This window comes from Lithobates pipiens, unplaced genomic scaffold (genome assembly GCF_037356315.1).
Source record: "Lithobates pipiens isolate NorthernLeopardFrog02 unplaced genomic scaffold, aLitPip1_a1.2 Scaffold_35, whole genome shotgun sequence".
Classification (NCBI taxonomy): domain Eukaryota; kingdom Metazoa; phylum Chordata; class Amphibia; order Anura; family Ranidae; genus Lithobates; species Lithobates pipiens.
The window spans coordinates 1,717,049-1,737,045 of NW_027507811.1; the positions used below are offsets into that span (position 1 = coordinate 1,717,049).

At 47.4% G+C, this 19,997-nt stretch overlaps 3 protein-coding genes across 3 annotated transcripts in view; all 3 read right to left on the reverse strand.

The window, feature by feature from the left end:
* Window positions 1–2,000: 2,000 nt before the first annotated feature.
* Window positions 2,001–3,796, reverse strand: LOC143955876 (uncharacterized). The gene has a single exon (XM_077465995.1). It carries the CDS (start codon window positions 3,088–3,090, stop codon window positions 2,269–2,271), a length of 822 nt encoding a protein of 273 aa, XP_077322121.1. The 5' UTR covers window positions 3,091–3,796; the 3' UTR covers window positions 2,001–2,268.
* A 146-nt stretch (window positions 3,797–3,942) lies between these two features.
* LOC143955912 (uncharacterized) lies at window positions 3,943–10,893 on the reverse strand. Its single transcript, XM_077466035.1, has 5 exons — window positions 10,808–10,893; window positions 10,206–10,314; window positions 9,579–9,713; window positions 9,245–9,451; window positions 3,943–9,155 (listed from the first exon to the last, which is right to left on the reverse strand). The coding sequence occupies exons 2-5, from the start codon at window positions 10,287–10,289 to the stop codon at window positions 8,949–8,951; spliced, it is 633 nt and encodes a 210-aa protein (XP_077322161.1). The 5' UTR covers window positions 10,290–10,314; window positions 10,808–10,893; the 3' UTR covers window positions 3,943–8,948.
* Window positions 10,894–16,749: 5,856 nt separating this feature from the next.
* The window catches only part of LOC143955431 (uncharacterized), a 74,092-nt gene continuing 70,844 nt past the window's right edge, over window positions 16,750–19,997 (reverse strand). Inside the window, 1 exon segment of the mRNA XM_077465479.1 lies at window positions 16,750–18,475. Within this exon segment, the coding sequence (XP_077321605.1) occupies window positions 17,105–18,475 (1,371 nt within the window). The 3' untranslated portion in view covers window positions 16,750–17,104.

A 19,997-nucleotide genomic window follows, 5' to 3' on the forward strand; every position in this document is an offset into this window, starting at 1 on the left:
AAGTTGCATGTCGTCAGCGTAAGAGTGGAAGCAGAGATCTGAGCATCTGATGATTTGAAGGAGTGGGCGAATGTAAATGTTGAAGAGAACGGGTGACAACGGAGAGCCTTGAGGGACTCCGCAGGTGACTGCCCGAGTTTCGGAGAGGAATTTTCCTAGTTTCACTGTCTGTGACCGATTTCCTAGGAAGGACGCAAACCATTGGAGATCTATGTCTTGGACTCCGGCTACTTCTGTGAGGCGGACGAGTAGAGTATTGTGATCTACTGTATCAAACGCTGCACTTAGGTCTAGCAGTACGAGGAGACGCGGCTCTCCGTCATCTGCTGCTTCGAGGGCGTCACCCCAAATCTTGAGGAGAGCTGTTTCTGTTCCATGACCCGGGCGGAAGCCTGATTGCAGCGGGTCCAGGAGTTTGTGAGTATCCAGGTGAAGTTGTAGCTGATGTACTACAGCTTTCTCCATGATCTTAGAAATGGTGTTGAGGCTTGTAATCGGCCTACGGTTGTTTGGATCCTGAGGGTCCAGGTTTGGTTTCTTGAGTAGAGGTTTGACGATGCCTTGTTTGAGGATGCTGGGAACAATCCCTTCGTGGAATGATCGGTTTATGAGGTGGGTTATGGTTGGAGCCACGATGTCGGAGCATTCTTTCAGTAGTTTTGTGGGGATGATGTCAATAGGTGAGGTACTGTCACGCAGTTTATTAATGATGTTTTTTGCGGTGTCTACGGTAATTGGGGATAGTGAAAATTTCGGCGGTTGCGGTATGTTGGTGCAGACATCCTCTTTATGTATTTGCTGGCTGAGGTCGGATGTTTTCTTCTGACAAATTGTTTCCCTGATGGTTTTGACTTTATTCATGAAAAGTTTACTGAGGAGAAACAGGAAGTGAGAAATTCAGACAAAGAAAAAAAAACATTTAGAAGGGAAATCAAAGGAAAAGGTAAGTGAACCAACAATGCACTAGCTTAAAGGAACCTATTTAGAAAATAAAAAACGAACCTTTACAACCCCTTTAAATGCTGCTGACTATTTCCGTCTTACTCCTCCCCGTTGGGGGAATGGTTTACCAGCTATTGTTCTGTGCCCCGGAGATCTGACCCATAATCCTGCCAGTAGCATATGCTTGTCTCAAAGATTAAGCCATTCACGTGTAAGTACACACGGCCGGTACAGGGAAACTGCGAATGGCTCAATAAACCAGTTATGGTTCCTTTGATCGCTCCGTTACTTGGATAACGGTGGTAATTCTAGAGCGAATACACGCCGACCTGCCACATCTCATTTTTTTTATGTCACATTTTTGTTTCCGTCAGTGTAAGAGGTATATGTAACAGACCTGTGTTTGCCAAATTTTCCACCACAAAATGTACTCAGACAATGAGAGATAATGACTCATTTTTATGTTAAAAGCCCTACAGGGCCACCTTTTAAGTGGGGGGGTTAACGTGTTTTGTCCTGGAAGACGACTTGACAAAACAGACCTCTTGAAAGTGAATGATAGACTTCTAAGTCTCCATACCACAAAATGTACTCGGCCAATGAGAGGTAATGACTACATTTTTATTTTAAAAGGACTACAGGACCGCCTTTTAAGTGGTGGGGGTTAACGTGTTTTGTCCTGGAAGACGACTTGATTAAACAGACCTCTTTCAAGAGAATAATACACCTCTAAGTCTCCATACCACAAAATGTACTCAGCTAATGACTCCATTTTTATTTTAAAAGGACTAGAGGGCCACCTTTTAAGTGGTGGGGTTAACGTGTTTTGTCCTGGAAGACGTCTTGAAAAAAAAGACCTCTTGCAAGATTTTACACCACAAAATGTACTCAGCCAATGAGAGGTAATGACTCCATTTTTATTTTAAAAACCCTAGAGGACCGCCTTTTAACTGGAGGGGGTTACGTGTTTCGTCCTGGAAGACGACTTGAGAAAACAGACCTCTTGCAAGAGAATAATAGACCTCTAAGTCTCCATACCACAAAATGTACTCAGCCAATAAGAGGTAATGACTCCATTTTTATTTTTCTCCTGCTATCAATGGCCAACACGGTACAACACTTCATCCATGTCTTTGGTGATCTCTGATCTCCTTATCAACTGTTTCTTCCATGATGAAGATCAGCCATGGAGTATATCTGAGGTGTATATCAGGGGGTGCTTCTTCCCCACATGTCCAGCAACATTCATATACAAGACATTTCCCGCACTCACCAATACACCACGAGGGTTGCGTGGGACCACCTGATGTACAGGAAGACAGGACTTCAGTGAGGAACAATTCCTTCACTCACAGGACGTGTCTTCTTGCCCGTGTGACATCTTTGATGTTTATAAAGACTTGACTTATCTGCAAAACATTTCCCGCACTCTGGACAGGAATACGGCTTCTCCCCCGTGTGCAATCTCTGATGCCTGTAAAGATTGGAGTTCTGTGAAAAACGTTTCCCGCACTCAGAACAGCAATACGGCTTCTCCCCAGTATGCAATCTTTGATGTTTGTAAAGACTGGACTTCACTGAAAAACATCTCCCGCACTCAGGACAGGAATGTGGCTTCTCCCCCCTGTGCAATCTCTGATGTTTGTAAAGATTGGACTTATATGAAAAATATTTCCCGCACTCAGGACAGGAATACGACTTTCTCTCTGTGTGCAATTCCTGATGTCTCTTAAGACTGCACTTACGTGAAAAACGTTTCCCGCACGCAGGACAGGGATATGGCTTTTCCCCTGTGTGAGACCTCTGATGGTTGTAAAGAGAGGATTTCCCCGAAAAACATTTCCCGCACTCAGAACAGGAATAAGGTTTCTCACGTGTGTGAGATTTTATATGCTCTTTAGGACCAGAGTTAGACTGGAAACACTTCCCGCACTCAGTACAGGGAAACCTCTTCTCTGTTGGAAGGACGGCACCGTCCCGCACAGTCTGAGGTTCATTTGAGGTAGTCGGGTTTTCTCCTGGACTATACTGTGTGATGTCCTCATCTTCTACTTTACAGTCTGGAGACAAAGTGAGACAATCCTCTGAGGTTTTCCTCATCTCCCGTCCATCTACTAAAATAGAAATACAAAGATTATTACTAGACATGAGCTGATTGGTTCCCCTAACCAACCAAGATGGAGACCAGGTTGATCCTGAAGACCCCCATCATTGGGTTATTGACTCCTCCCAAAGTCTGAGGATGTTATCACATTATTATCACCATGTAAAAGTCTGTCCTCCAATCAAATCATCCGATATAAAATGTCCAGCTGGTAGGAAATGGGTGTAACAAAAGAGAATACATATTATGTGTATACAGTATCTGACAAAAGTCAGTACACCCCTAAGTGAAAATCTCCAAATTGGGCCCAATTAGCCATTTTCCTGCCCCGGTGTCATGTGACTTGTTAGTGTTACAAGGTCCCAGGTGTGTTAAATTTGGTGTTATCGCTCTCACTCTCTCATACTGGTCACTGGAAGTACATCATGGCACCTCATGGCAAAGAACTCTCTGAGGATCTGAAGATAAGAATTGTTGCTCTACATAAAGATGGCCTAGGCTATAAGAAGATTGCCAAGACCCTGAAATTGAGCTGCAGCACGGTGGCCAAGACCATACAGCGGTATAACAGGACGGGTTCCCCTCAGAACAGGCCTCGCCATGGTCCACCAATGAAGTTGAGGTCACGTGCTCAGCGTCATATCCAGAGGTTGTCTTTGGGAAACAGAGTACGAGAACTGTTGCCGACTACGCCATTGAATTCCGTACTACGGCAGCAGAGGTTGCTTGGAACAATGAGGCCCTCGTGGCTGCTTCCCTCACCTCCTATGCCTTCCTCACCTCCCATACCTCCCTCCCCTCCTATGCCTCCCTCACCACCCATGCCTCCCTCACCTCCCATGCCTCCCTCACCTCCCATGCCTCCTTCAGCTCCCGTGCCTCCCTCACCTCCCATGCCTCCCTCACCTCCCATGCCTCCTGGTACCGAGTTGGTCAGTGAAGATGAACCCATGCACCTGGGCTTCACGCGCCTCTCTGCGGATGAGAGAGCCTTTAGGAGGAGGGAGAGATTGTGCCTTTATTGTGGCCTGGCAGGTCACTTTTTGAAGTCTTGTCCTACCCGTCCAGGGAATGCCCGAACCTTGAGGTCCTGTCATGGACAGACCTTAGGTGGAGTTGTTTTGACTCCAGTTATCCAGAAGGATAAAGCCCCTGGTTTCGGTCGTCACCCTTTCTTGGGCTGAGTCGTCCATCGAGATACAGGCTCTAATCGACTCTGGGGCTGCAGGCCTGTTCATTGATGCTGCATTTGTTTCGCAGCACTCGATTCTGCTGCAGCTGCGTGACACTCCACTTGCCATTGAGGCTCTTGACGGGAGACCTTTACAGCCTGCCCATGTGACTCATGAGACGGTTCCATTGTCCATGGCCGTAGGGGCTCTTCACCATGAGATAATCCAATTCCAAGTTATTTCCTCACCCAGATTTCCGCTGGTTATTGGTTATCCTTGGTTACAGAGGCACAACTCCTCTTTTGATTGGCTCCATGCTGAGGTTCTCTCCTGGTCGCCACAATGCAGTGAGACATGCTTCCAGAAGGTATCCAAGGTCCTGTGCACCGCTTCACTCTCCTCTCTGCCGGAGGAGTACCGTGATTTTGGCGATGTCTTTGATAAAGGTCAAGCTGGTACTTTGCCTCCACACCGGTCGTATGTTTGCGCAATTGACCTCCAACCTTATGCCATACCCCCTCATGGCCGGGTTTACTCTTTGTTGGTATTAGAGGATAAGGCCATGGAGGAGTATGTTGCTGACGCACTTTCTTGAGGTTTCATCCACAAATCCTCGTCTCCTGCTGGTGCTGGTTTCTTCTATGTGAAGAAGAAGCGTGGTGAACTGAGACCTTGTATAGATTATAGGCGATTCAGTTTGCATTGTGCGCTATATAAGTATTTCATTCATTCATTCATTCATAGGGGTCTCAATCGTTTCACGATTAAGAATGCCTACCCAATTTAGTTGATTACGGAGTTATTTGACTGCCTCAAGCGAGCAACGGTTTTCACAATATTTGATATGAGAGGGGCATACAATCTCGTGAGAATTAAGGAGGGCGACGTGTGGAAAACTGCGTTTAATACCAGAACAGGCCATTATGAATACCTGGTAATGTCTTTTGGCCTTTGTAATGCCCCGGCAGTTTTCCAGGAATTCAAATCCTCTGAGATTTGTTGCAGTTGTGTGTGTGGTGGTTTATCTCGATGATATCCTCACATTTTCCAAGTCCCTGGAGAGCCACCACACAGATGTCTGTCGTGTGCTTCAGAAACTAAGAGAACAATCTCTATTGTAAACTGGAGAAGTGCGAATTCCATCGTGAACAGGTTCAATTCCTGGGTTATGTCATCTCCACTGCTGGTTTTTCGATGGACCCAGAGAATCTTTCGGCAGTCCTACAGTGTCCCGACCTGTGGGTTTACGTCCTCTGCAGCGTTTCCTGGGCTTTGCCAACTACTATCGGAAGTTTATTCCTAACTTCTTGTCTCTGGTCAAGCCCCTGACTTATATGACCAGAGAGGACGGTAACACACAGAGTTGGTCTCCGGAGTCCACTAAGGCCTCAGAGTCTCAATGCTGCCTTTGTTTCTGCTCCTGTGTTGGCACATCCTGATCCTACATTATCTTTTATCGTTGAGGTTGATGCTTCTGAGACTGGAGTTGGCGCCCTTCTGTCTCAACGTCCTAACTCTGAGAGCGCTATGCATCCGTGTGGCTACTTTTCCAAGAAATTGTCACCTGAGTGCAATTATGAGATTGGTGACAGAGAGCTGTTGGTGATCATTTTAGCCCTGAAAGAATGGAGACATCTCCTTGAAGGTACCACTGTGCCCGTTCTTATTCTTACTAACCATAAGAATCTTACATTCTTGTCTGTGGCTAAGCGACTCTCTCCCAGAAGGGCACGATGGGCTCTTTTCTTGTCAAGTTTCAATTACATTGTCTCATTCTTACCAGGTACTAAGAATGTAAGGGCTGACACCTTGTCACAACAATTTTCCTCCACTTCCAAGATGGAGTCGGTTCCGGTTCCTGTGATTCCTCCTGATTGTATTCTGGCTACGGTTCGCACCAGTCTTACTTTGGGTGACAAAATTCTTTCTGCTCAGGTCCATGCTCCTTCTGATAAACCTTGTGACTCTTTGTCCCAGAGAGTTTCTGTGCTCCAAACTTACCATTCTCCCAAGGCAGCTGGCCATCCTGGGAAGAACCAACTCATTTGGGCCATTTCCCAACAATTCTGGTGGCCTAGTCTAGGTGCTGATGTTACTGCCTTCGTAGCTGCCTGTCCCGTGTGTGCTCAGAGTAAGACTCCACGACACCTTCCAGTGGGCCTCCTACAACCCATACCCAATGGAGAGAGGCCCTGGATCCACCTGTCTATGGATTTCATTGTGGAGTTACCCGACTCCCAGGGCAACACAGTTATCCATATGGTTGTTGACCAGGTTCTCGAAAATGTCCCATTGTATTCCACTTAAGAAGTTGCCCACCTCTAAAGCCGCGTACACACGGGCGGACTGTCTGGCCAACTTAGTCCGTCGAAACACATTTCAGCGGACAGTCCGCTCGTGTGTGGGCTTCAGCGGACTTTTTCAGCGTGCAGTCTGGCGGACTAAGTATTTCGGAATTTCCGTAATATTGTCCGTCGTACTTTGGTTTCAGCGGACAATCCGCTCGTGAGTAGGCTAGTTCGACGGACTAAGTATGGCACATGCTCAGAAAGGATTTACACGGCGAAAGGTTGCATTGCTGTGTATTGGACTTCCTATTTCTAGTCCCGTCGTACGTGCTGTACACGTCATCGCGCAAGCTTTCAACGGACTGTTTTGCATCCGTGTGTGGTCAAGTCCATTCATTCGAAAGTAGGACGGACTGTCCGTCGGATTGCCTGACGGACTAAGTTGGCCATACAGTCCGCCCGTGTGTACGCGGCTTCAGGAACTGGCTTCCATTTTTTTCTCGGGAGATCTTTCGCTTACATGGGCTACCCAAGGTCATCGTTTCGGACAGGGGTAGTCAGTTTGTGTCCCAGTTCTGGGGAGCCTTTTGTACACAGTTGGGAATTCAGCTTGCCTTTTCCTCTGCGTAAGAACAAGCCAATCAGTCCTTGGAGAAATTCCTACGTTGCTATATTTCTGATCATCATAACAACTGGTCAAACCTATTACCGTGGGCGGAGTTTGCTCACAATAGTGCCTTGAATTCTGCCTCCCGTTTGTCTCCATTTATGGTGAATTATGGTTTCCAACCTTCCATGTTGCCTGAATCATTTGTTTTGCAGAGAATTCCTGCGTTAGAGGAGCATCTCCGTGGTCTCCGTTCCACTTGGGTACAAGTCCAGGAGGCTTTGCGTCATGCTAATGATAGGTACAGACTCTATGCTGACCACAGACACCTGCCTGCGCCTTCCTACCAGGTTGGGGGCAGGGTCTGGCTGTCATATCGCAACCTCCGACTTCGTGTTTCCTCTCTGAAGTTCGCACCTCGCTTTATTGGGCCTTTACGTATTCTTCGCAGGATTAACCCAGTGGTTTACGCATTAGACCTTCCTTCTAATATGCGTATTTCAAATGTATTTCATGTCTCCTTATTAAAACCTTTGGTCTGCAACCGATTTACCACCTCGGTGGCTCGTCCACACCCTGTACAGGTTGAAAACCACAAGGATTATGAAGTACAGAGCATTGTTTACTCCCATAGGTTCTGTGGGCGCATACAGTACCTGGTGCATTGGAAGGGGTATGTTCCGGAGGAACGCTCTTGGATCTCATCCTCGGACATACATGCCCCTGTCCTTCTCAGTGATTTCCATAGATGGTTTCCCCTCAAGCCTGGTGGTCCTCCGAGGGGGAGGGGGTACCGTCAGGGCTGGCTCAGCCCTCCCTTCTCAGAGCTGGCTGCTCAGCTGTTGGCTAATTGCCAGCTCCTATCTCTCTCCACAGTTACTCAGCTGTTGATGATATCCTGCTCGTCAGTCCTGCCTACTTAAGCCGTCCAGTCCAGAGGATCTCTGCCTTCGCCTTGGTCAACATTACAGAGACTATCTTCTGCGTTCCTGTTTAAAGACTTGCTTGGCTGACATCCCTTCTGGCTCCTGATTCTTCTTCCTGTGCCATTACATTGATCCCTGACTTCTGGCTTGGCTGCTTATCCGTTCTCGGCTTGATTTCATGGTTTCTGACACAGCAGTTTAGACATTAATGGCTGTGTGTTGAGTTATTAGGGGACAGGAAATTTACACGGTTATACAAGCTGTACACTCACTACTTTACATTGTAGACAAGTGTCATTTCTTCAGTGTTGTCACATGAAAAGATAGAAGAAAATGTTTACAAAAATGTGACTGAGGGGTGTACTCACTTTTCTTAGATACTGTATATATAGCAGTGGGTAGAGGGGAGAGAGCATAAGTTAGGGCTGTGTAATGTACAGCATATTGTATATAGTGTAATGTCAGGATTCATAATATTGGTGGCTAAAATGTTTACTGAAGACAAGTTGCAGAGGTCCCACACCGCTCCTCCCATCTCCTGAGACTGCACTCAGTGACTTGGGTCTGAGACTATACAGACATATCCCTCCACCCGGCACAGCCAGCAGACAACAGAGCAAGTAACCCCGGGGGGATTGTTCTGTCAGAGGTCTTACTAGACCCAGGCATGGGGCAGAAGACCCAAGGTACATACCCCAGGTGTCTGGGTCAAGCAAACCCTATGGTGAAAATCAACATTTTGCTGCCGGCTGATCCCCAGAATCTCCATAAATCCAGTCTAGATACATAAATTGTGTCGGCAGCACAGAGAAGGAAGATTATCGGAGAGAAATCCAGGAATACAGGACGGGGAACACAGCTCAGGAAAGTGACCAGGGGATTACAGGCTGATATCACCCAGCCCCCGCCCTACTCTGGACCAATCAGTGAGCAGTATGGGTGGAGGGAGGTATTTAGTGTTAATGACCCACCTGTGCTGATCTCTGTAGGAGTGTCCTCCTCTATAAATGTCCCCGTTATTCCATCCTCCTCCATAGACTGCTGATCATCCCTCACATACCTCTCTTCTTCTTCTTCTGCTTTAACCTCAGCTTTAGGATCTCTCAGGTTTCCACTCTGAATATATAATAAAAATGACATCAATGGTAACAATGCAGATAATGTACAGATCCTAATGATACTATCAGTGATTGTTCCTCATCTACCTGATGATGGTGGGGGATGGTGTGACCTTCCTGTGTGGAATCCCGGGAATACAGAGGACGGGGACATCTCTCTGGTGGGTTCCTGGTATTTGGTGGCTCCATCATATCCTTGTGTCCTACTGAAAACACCTCCATCACCCCATACTCCTCATCCTCCTCTTCATACTCTTCTTTAATGACAATTTTATAATCACTCAGGTTTTCACTCTGGATATAAAAGAAATAGACAGTGACATCCTGACACCTTATAGGAACCTGACACACACAATGATACAGTCACCATCCAGACACATCCCTTGTCTGTTACTGGATAATGTCCCAGAATCCTCCTCACCTCTCCTGTCAGCAGCTCCATCATCTTCTTGGTGACTTCTAGAATCTTCTCCATGTTGTGTCTCTCAGGTTTTAGGGAGTCACATGGAGGAACTGTGATGGTCATATGATCACCGGACTTCACCAGAGGAAATCTCTGTATTGGAGAGCCAATAGGAATATCATGTTAGAATCCCAGAATCCTCCTCACCTCTCCGGTCAGGTCTGTGTTTTATTAATAGAGATAAGAGTGATGTCATGTGACCTCCCAGAATCCTCCTCTCCTCTCCGGTCAGGTCTGTGTTTTATTAATAGAGATAAGAGTGATGTCATGTGACCTCCCAGAATCCTCCTCACCTCTCCGGTCAGGTCTGTGTTTTATTAATAGAGATAAGAGTGACGTCATGTGACCTCCCAGAATCCTCCTCACCTCTCCGGTCAGGTCTGTGTTTTATTAATAGAGATAAGAGTGATGTCATGTGACCTCCCAGAATCCTCCTCACCTCTCCGGTCAGGTCTGTGTTTTATTAATAGAGATAAGAGTGATGTCATGTGACCTCCCAGAATCCTCCTCACCTCTCCGGTCAGGTCTGTGTTTTATTAATAGAGATAAGAGTGATGTCATGTGACCTCCCAGAATCCTCCTCACCTCTCCGGTCAGCAGGTAGATGATCTCCAGGGTGAGATTTAGTATCTTCTCAGTCATGTGACTCCGGTCCTCCTCCATCCTCATTGGTCATGTGATCTATAAAGGTTCCCTGTAGACCAATAATTGATGACAGAGAATGATCTGGACTATACTGGTTGTACAATATTAGGATGGGGGTGTATGGGGGGTAATTTGAGGGTTTCTATCAGGGAAGAACGGTCCCCGGTGGGATTACACACAGAGGAACATTCCTTTTGACATTTTTGTGATCTGGGACCTCTTACTTGGCTTGATGGATCACAAACTCATTTTTCTACGTAAAGTCAGTTTTGCTAGTTTTTCACAATTCCCTTTTTGTCTAAATAAACTCCCCCCCCCCACACCAACATAAAACTCATATAAGACATTAGAGGCTAATGATAAAATGAAGACCCTGTAAGTGGGGGAATGTTCTGCCCCTGGAGGGGGTAATCTAAGTCTCCACACTATATATGTGTGTATCTTCATCTGCTGGAGATAAAAGACGTCACAGTGACTATGGAGGAAGAGGACGGACATGACGGGGGGTTACTGGGTGTAAATAGAAAATAAGATCTTATTACCTCCTCTGCTGAAACTTCCAGCTACGTCTCCTCTCTACTTCCTCCCGACTCACCTCTCACCCGGAACTTCCTTTCTGTGCCTGACATCACTTCCTGTCTTCCATAGAGACTTCCAGTCTCTATGGTAGAGGAGAGATCACCACCTTGTGGAGACCAGAGAAACTGCAGCCCCGCGAAATGTCTCGTAGTGTGAACACGTCCTTGTGCTGTGTGTGTATGTACTGTATATCCTTATAGATGGGGTCATCTCCACTCCCACCAAGGGGGAGAGAAATATATTACTGCCTAGTCCAGCCTTTCCCAGCCAGGGTTCCTCCAAAGGTCTCTAGGGGTTCCCCGAGCAATGAACAATTTCTGTCTCTCACTAACAACTGACTTCAATGATCTGTAAGGAGGGCAATCTTCCCACTGATGACAATGTAAGAATCTCCTTCTCCCACTGGTCACCGATATAAGGGGGATGCTTCTCCTATTGGTCACCAATGTAAGGGACCACTACACTGACCACTGATATAAGGGGGTCCTTCTCCCATTGGTCACCAATGTAAAGAACCACTACACTGACCACTGATATAGGGGTCCTTCTCCCATTGGTCTCCAATGTAAGGGATCACTAGATTGACCACTCCCCCTCCCAACAAGGATTTCTGCACCTGGGAAACAGTACCAGAGAAAAGGGGGTCCCAGCAGCAGAAGGCACCCCAGAATGATGACAACAACCCAGCTGAAGCCCTGCAACCGGACAGATGGTCCAAGACCTGCGGCAGTTTTGGTGGCCCAGGGTGAGGAGGTGGTGGTTCTTCTTCCTCAGTGGATTTCAAAGATGCAGGGAGGGGGAGCAGCCATTCCCCCTCCCAACAAGGATTTCTGCACCTGGGAGACAGTACCAGAGAAAAGGGGGTCCCAGCAGCAGAAGGCACCCCAGAATGATGACAACAACCCAGCTGAAGCCCTGCAACCGGACAGATGGTCCAAGACCTGAGGCAGTTTTGGTGGCCCAGGGTGAGGAGGTGGTGGTTCTTCTTCCTCAGTGGATTTCAAAGATGCAGGGAGGGGGAGCAGCCATTCCCCCTCCCAACAAGGATTTCTGCACCTGGGAGACAGTACCAGAGAAAAGGGGGTCCCAGCAGCAGAAGGCACCCCAGAATGATGACAACAACCCAGCCGAAGCCCTGCAACCGGACAGATGGTCCAAGACCTGAGGCAGTTCTGGGGGCCCAGGGTGAGGAGGTAGTGGTTCTTCTTCCTCTGTGGATTTCAAAGATAGAGGGAGGGGAAGCAGCCATTCCCCCTCCCAACAAGGATTTCTGCACCTGGGAGACAGTACCAGAGAAAAGGGGGTCCCAGCAGCAGAAGGCACCCCAGAATGATGACAACAACCCAGCTGAAGCCCTGCAACCGGACAGATGGTCCAAGACCTGAGGCAGTTTTGGTGGCCCAGGGTGAGGAGGTGGTGGTTCTTCTTCCTCAGTGGATTTCAAAGATGCAGGGAGGGGGAGCAGCCATTCCCCCTCCCAACAAGGATTTCTGCACCTGGGAGACAGTACCAGAGAAAAGGGGGTCCCAGCAGCAGAAGGCACCCCAGAATGATGACAACAACCCAGCCGAAGCCCTGCAACCGGACAGATGGTCCAAGACCTGAGGCAGTTCTGGGGGCCCAGGGTGAGGAGGTGGTGGTTCTTCTTCCTCTGTGGATTTCAAAGATAGAGGGAGGGGAAGCAGCCATTCCCCCTCCCAACAAGGATTTCTGCACCTGGGAGACAGTACCAGAGAAAAGGGGGTCCCAGCAGCAGAAGGCACCCCACAATGATGACAACAACCCAGCCAAAGCCCTGCAACCGGACAGATGGTCCAAGACCTGCGGCAGTTCTGGAACACTTCTCTGCCCACAACAATCCACTCCACAGGAGCTCCAGGGAGAGAATGCAATCGGCACCTCACAACTGATCTGGTGTCGGTGGATGGGGCCTGCGGTCTCCATTAACAGAAACCCAGCAGAAGTGCTGGCAACAGGGAAGAGTGCTACCAACCTCTGCCCAGCACCGGCAACAACTGCGGAAATTCCAGAGTTCATGCGGATGGACTGTGTGAGTTCACTCTGCCCGACTAACGCATGTCCGGGTGGAAGTCTGGGACCTCGTTACTCGAATTTTGATGGGGGGGAGGAATGTGACAGACCGAACCTAGATAGGGGCTTCTGGAGAAGACTAGGAGCGGGCCTCTTACCCACCGACTATGGCCCAGGGAGAGAGCAGATCATTCTCTAATGATGGACCTCCACTTAAGGGACACTAAGAACGTGGTTTGGATTACTTCAGATAGGGCAGTAATATTTATTCACAATATCTCCCAGGAAATATACAAAGACTATTCCTGGTTTGTTTGATTCTGAACTATACATGTTAATTGATATAGCCGATCACATTGGCCCCTGTTTATGTTCTTCACTGTAGGAGCCGAACAGTCTGCTATTGAGGTCCCCTGCCAGGGCCGTTTTTAAGGCAGGGCAAAAGGGGCAGCTGCCCTGGGCCCTGTCATTGTTTTGAGGCCCAAAGCAGCTGCCTCATGCTTCCCAAATATCCTGGTTTAAATTCCCTCGCCTCTTGAGGTTTTAGTCCTGTGCTGTGCCCTGATATCTCAGTGTGAAGTGCTGTTACTAATGCTGCCCAGCTCTGCCCTATTGTTGTGTGTGTACAGATGACTCACCTGCAGACCCCGTGTTTACATATAAATTACCAGCATTCATATTTAAATAGCGGCGACATTCATATGTAAATAGCGGCAGCCGGCAGCATTCATACGTATATCATGCCTCCCTGAGGTCATATCCACAGTAATCTCTAGCAACCAATCAACAAGCAGAAATCGTGTGCTGTAACCTCTAGTAACTAATCAGTGAGCCGTAATGTGTGCTGTAACCTCTAGCAACCAGTCAGTGAGTGGTAATGATACACTGTAACCTCTAGCAACCAGTCAGTGAGTGGTAATGATACACTGTAACCTCTAGCAACCAGTCAGTGAGCGGTAATGATACACTGTAACCTCTGGCAACCAATCGCAATCGCTGCCTGATCTGATTCAGTAAACTGATTTTGAGTCTAGCTGCTATTTATTGTATGTCTCAGAGCAGGTGGAGAGTGAAACTGCATTGTGGGGGGGGGGCCCTAGAAAAGTTTTGCCCAGGGTCCAATCAATATTAAAGACGGCCCTGTCCCCTGCTATAGTCTGTTGCCTACTAGGCTGAGGAGGGGGAGATCACTGTTTGTATTGCTAATTGGAACACCTTATGATGATGTGTCCTTTGTGTTCACTGTTGTAGGGGCCGAATAGTCTAGTCATCCAGGTGGCCAATTAAAGTGATTGTAAAGGAGTGGTCCGGATCCTCCTCTTCTGGGGTCCCCCGGCGGCTCCTCCCCACATCAGATAACCCCCTAGGAGAAGCGCTTTCCCGAGGGGGTTACCTTGTGGGCACGCGCCCGAGTCCAGCATTTGCCTCCGCCGGCACCCACGTCACTGGATCTGATTGACAGCAGGGGGAGCCAATGGCTGCACTGCTATCAATCTATCCAATTTAAGAGTCGGGACCCCCTGGAAAAAGGGACAGCGCGTCCCCGCCGAGGAAATGAAGGGGCTCAGGTAAGTAAAACGGGGGCGCTGGGGGGGCCGGTGACTGCCAGGTGTTTTTTCAACTAAGGTGAAAAAACACAAAGGTTTACAACCCCTTTAAGGTAATGTTTATAGTACGTCAGTTGTTGTAATTATGTTTCTGGGTACAGTTTGTATCGTTAGGGTAATATGATCAGGAGGGGGGAATGTCCTCCTGTGGTGTATATTTGGTGTGAGCTTGTTCAAATAAAACGTTCCATGTTGCAGGTTTGTAACTGAGCTAGTCTCACCTGGTTCTTGGTTACAACATGTGGCTGTAATATCTGGTATCTGAAGGTCCAGATTGGAGGAAGCAGTTCCGTGACAGTCCCCAATGTAAGGGACCACTAGACTGACCACTGATATAAGGGGGGGTCTTTCTCCCATTGGTCACCAATGTAAGGTATCATTACACTGACATAAGGAGGTCCTTCTCACATTGGTCACCAAAGTAAGGGACCACTACACTGACCACTGATATAAGGAGGTTCTTCTCCCATTGGTCACCAATGTAAGGGACTACTACACTGACCACTGATATAAGGAGGTTCTTCTCCCATTGGTCACCAATGTAAGGGACTACTACACTGACCACTGATATAAGGAGGTTCTTCTCCCATTGGTCACCAATGTAAGGGACCACTACACTGACCACTGATATAAGGAGGTTCTTCTCCCATTGGTCACCAATGTAAGAGACCACTACACTGACCACTGATATAAGGAGGTTCTTCTCCCATTGGTCACCAATGTAAGGGACCGCTACACTGACCACTGATATAAGGGGGTCCTTCTCCCATTGATCACCAATGTAAGGGACCACTACACTGACCACTGATATAAAGGGGTCCTTCTCCCATTGATCACCAATGTAAGGGACCGCTACACTGACCACTGATATAAGGGGGTCCTTCTCCCATTGATCACCAATGTAAGGGACTGCTACACTGACTACTGATATAAGGAGGTTCTTCTCCCATTGGTCACCAATGTAAGGGACCACTACACTGACCACTGATATAAGGAGGTTCTTCTCCCATTGGTCACCAATGTAAGAGACAACTACACTAACCACTGATATAAGGAGGTCCTTCTCCCATTGATCACCAATGTAGGGGACCACTACACTGACCTCTATGGATGACCTCCTTGTTTCGTTTTTATAAAGTAGGGGTGAGCATTTCGAACCGAACATTGGATTTTCAGGCCCCCTTCAGTTTGAGTCGTACAAAATACTGCATATAGAAGCGATAGTTCTACCACCCCTTCCCATTGTCACAAATGTTTAAAAGGAAGCAGCTGGTTCTTGCACCCGCCACATCTCTAGAACCTGCTGACCTCACGGGGACGGCAGTAAAACCACTGCCCAAATATGGCCACAGGGCAACGTCTCCACTATCTCCTCCCTTTCTTTGTAGATCTGATAACGGCTCGGGGATCTGTCATTCGGCTTGTGGTACCTTCAGGTACTATGTACCTCATAACCATTCATGCCGGTGGGGGTCAGCATCCTATTATTAAAGAAAGCTTCCAGATTTTCGATAACCACCGGCCAGGGTTGTAGGGAAGAGGCCCTTGATAAATTCTGGCCTTCATTTATTTGCCACAGTGATTTTCTAGAATCGTCAGCTCCACCTAGTGGCCATAATGTGGGCTTTTTCCTGAAAGGCCTAAGTCAGGAAAAATAGTGGAATACCACTTTATGGCCACTATATGGAGTGACCGATCATAGGAAGTTAATTAAAATACAGCCAGAATTTGTGGAGCAACGCTTGTCACATTTATCTAGACCTCTACGTGTTTTTTTACACCACAAAATGTACTCAGCTAATGAGAGGTAATGACTAAATTTTTTATTTTAAAAGCCCTAGAGGGCAGCCTTTTAAGCAGTAGTGTTAACGCGTTTCGTCCTGGAAGACGACTTGAGAAAACAGACCTCTTGCAAGAGAATAATAGACCTCTAAGTCTCCATACCACAAAATGTACTCAGCCAATGAGAGGTAATGACTCCAGTTTAATTTTAAAAGGCCTAGAGGACCACCTTTTAAGTGGTGGGGTTTACGCGTTTTGTCCTGAAAGACGACTTGAGAAAACAGACCTCTTGCAAGATGATAGACCTCTAAGGCTCCATACCACAAAATGTACTCAGCCAATGAGAAGGTAAAGACTCCAGTTTAATTTTAAAAGGCCTAGGCGACCACCTTTTAAGTGGCGGGGTTAACGCGTTTTGTCCTGAAAGACGACTTGCGAAAACAGACCTCTTGCAAAAGTTTACACCACAAAATGTACTCAGCCAATGAGAGGTAATGACTCCATTTTTATTTTTCTCCTGCTATCAATGGCCGACACGGTACAACACTTCATCCATGTCTTTGGTGATCTCTGATCTCCTTATCAACTGTTTCTTCCATGATGAAGATCAGCCATGGAGTATATCTGAGGTGTATATCAGGGGGTGCTTCTTCCCCACATGTCCAGCAACATTCATATACAAGACATTTCCCGCACTCACTAATACACCTCCAGGGTTGTGTGGGACCCCCTGATGTACAGAAAGACAGGACTTCAGTGAGGAACATTTCCCTCACTCAGGACAGGAATACGGCTTCTCCCCGGTATGAGATCTCTGATGTGTGACAAGTTGTGATTTTTTTAACATTTCCCGCACTCAGGACAGGAAAGTTACTTCTCCCCCGTGTGCAATCTCTGATGTTTGTAAAGATTGGACTTATCTGAAAAACATTTCCCGCACTCTGGACAGGGAAACGGCTTCTCCCCCGTGTGAGACCGCTGATGTGTTGTAAGATAGGACTTCTTTGAAAACAATTTCCCGCACACAGGGCAGGTATGTGCCTTCTCACCTGTGTGCAATCTCTGATGATTATTAAGAAAGGACTTATCCGAAAAACGTTTCCCGCACTCAGCGCAAGAAAATGGCTTCTCCCCCGTGTGAGACCTCACATGTATGGAGAGATTGGACTTCTTTGAAAAACATTTCCCACACTCAGGACAGGAATACGGCTTCTCACCCGTGTGAGACCTTTGGTGTCTGCTGAGGCTGGATTTCTTCGAAAAACTTTTCCCACACTCAGAACAAGAAAACGGCTTCTCCCCGGTGTGAGATCTCTGATGTGTGACAAGGTCTGATTTTTGTATAAAACATTTCTCGCAATCAGAACAGGAATACAGCTTCTCCCCCGTGTGCAATCTCCGATGATTGTAAAGATTGGACTTATCCGAAAAACTTTTCCCGCACTCGGGACAGGAAAACGGCTTCTCTCCCGTGTGCGATCTCTGATGTATGGAAAGGTACCACTTATTTGAAAAAGATTTCCCGCACACTGGACAAGGATACGGCTTCTCTCCCGTGTGAGATCTCTGATGATTGTAAAGAAAGGACTTCACTGAAAAACATTTCCCGCACTCAGAACAGGAATACGGCTTCTCCCCCGTGTGAGATCTCTGATGAATGGAAAGATTGGACTTCTTTGAAAAACATTTCCCGCACTCAGGGCAGGAATGTGGCTTCTCTCCCGTGTGAGATCTTTTATGCTCATTAAGACCGGATTTGAAACGGAAACTCTTCCCGCACTCAGTACAGGGAAACTTCTTATCTGTTGGAAGGACGGCACCGTCCCGCACAGTCTGAGGTTCCTCGGGATAAGAGGAATACGATGGTCCGGCACCGTCCCGCACAGTCTGAGGTTCCTCGGGATAAGAGGAATACGATGGTCCGGCACCGTCCCGCACAGTCTGAGGTTCCTCGGGATAAGAGGAATACGATGGTCCATCTACACTGTGTGGTGCCGGATGGACATTTGAGGTAGTCGGGTTTTCTCCTGGACTATACTGTGTGATGTCCTCATCTTCTACTTTACAGTCTGGAGACAAAGTGAGACAATCCTCTGAGGTTTTCCTCATCTCCCGTCCATCTACTAAAATAGAAATACAAAGATTATTACTAGACATCAGCTGATTGGTTCCCCTAAACCAGGACTCCGCCCACATCAGGCAGCTTTGTCTCTTAGGATCATTCAAAAGTCATTCAAATTATACATATTATATTCCAGGCCACAGATACGATTACAATTTTAGTATCTACTGACCTAATGATAATTCTGTTATAAGGTAAATATATAAAGGTTGTGACTTAGGACAAATTATAAGTAGAATTGTTTAACCACTTCAGCCCCGGACCATTTGGCTTATTATTACTAGACATGAGCTGATTGGTTCCCCTAAACCAGGACTCCGCCCACATCAGGGCAGCTTTGTCTCTGAGGATCTTACAATTCCCCCCTCAAGGTAACTAGTAAATGGGTCCTCTGATCTCCTACCAGATCATTTCTTTATTCATGGACCTTAGAGAGTGAGGAAACAATGAGAACTGTCTTCTATAGGAGTGACAGTGACGAGGGGCGTGACGGGAGTCAATTTGGGTGGGAGGCTTGTGGAACCCAGCACTGGAATCTCATCTGTATGTGTAAGTCACCCTGTGTCTATTAGGGGCACAGGGTGACCGAGAACCCCAGTCTGATCTGCACTAATTAGACTCACTGTACAATCACACTGGAATATATATATATATATATAATGTATTAGTCTCATATACTGTTGTAGACTCTTTTCTAGATCGTTTGAGGTGTGGCTGTATCCCAATATTCTATTCTGCCTTGGGAGCAACCTATTATCTGATGTACAAGTCTATGTGGATTAGCTGTGAGGAAGGGAGGGGGGGGGGAATTCCTGTGTTGCTATGGCCATTTGTATAGTGATTTTATTGCAATAATATATAGAGTTAGGTTTCGCAAGAGCGTATATTTACAGAGGCTCCCCCCCTCCATTGATATGTAAATAAACCAGTTGGATAGGTCTTGGAGCTGAGACAGGAAGTTGTCGGCAGGATGTGATGTAAGCAGGAGTTAGGGGGAGGCGATTTAGCTTTTGAAAGAGACATTTTCGGGGAAAAGAGATGCGTTTGGAAGGACAATGAGAAAAAAATAAAAAGACGTGGGTACCAGGAGCCGCAGAGTTTTGGAGACATTTTTGAGTTGGACTGAGCAAGGAACCATGAAGGACATTACATCTTAAACCCTAAGTTGAGTAACCGTTTAGTTTACTTAACCACTTGCCGACCGGCGCACGCCGATGTACGTCGGCAGAATGGCACGGGCAGGCAAATGGGCGTACCTGTACGTCCCTTTAAATTTGCCGCCCTGCCATCGGGAGCGCTCCCGCGCTGATCGGGACCCCCGTGAGTCCGGTCGCGGGACCCGATCGCTGCGGGCATACCCGCCATCGTCTCACGATGCGGCCGAATGAAGAAATGCCGTTGTAAACAGCATTTCTCCATTCTGCCTAGCAACTAGTGTCGCTGATCTCTGCTCCATGTGATTGGAGCAGAGATCAGTGTTCACTAAATTGAAGCCCAACCCCCCCCACAGTTAGTAACACGCCCCCTAGGAACACTTAACTCCTACACTGCCACCCACTGGTTAACCCCTTCACTGCCAGTGTCATTTACACAGGAATCAGTGCATTTGTA

Coding starts and splice junctions, on each gene's coding strand:
- LOC143955876 (XM_077465995.1), bottom strand. CDS start 3,090: ATGTCTAGTAATAATCTTTGTATTTCTATTTTAGTAGATGGACGGGAG.
- LOC143955912 (XM_077466035.1), bottom strand. CDS start 10,289: ATGAGGATGGAGGAGGACCGGAGTCACATGACTGAGAAGATACTAAAT. Junction 9,452..9,578: donor TGGAGCTGCTGACAGGAGAG/GTGAGGAGGATT, acceptor TTTTATATCCAG/AGTGAAAACCTGAGTGATTA. Junction 9,156..9,244: donor CCATCCCCCACCATCATCAG/GTAGATGAGGAA, acceptor TTATATATTCAG/AGTGGAAACCTGAGAGATCC.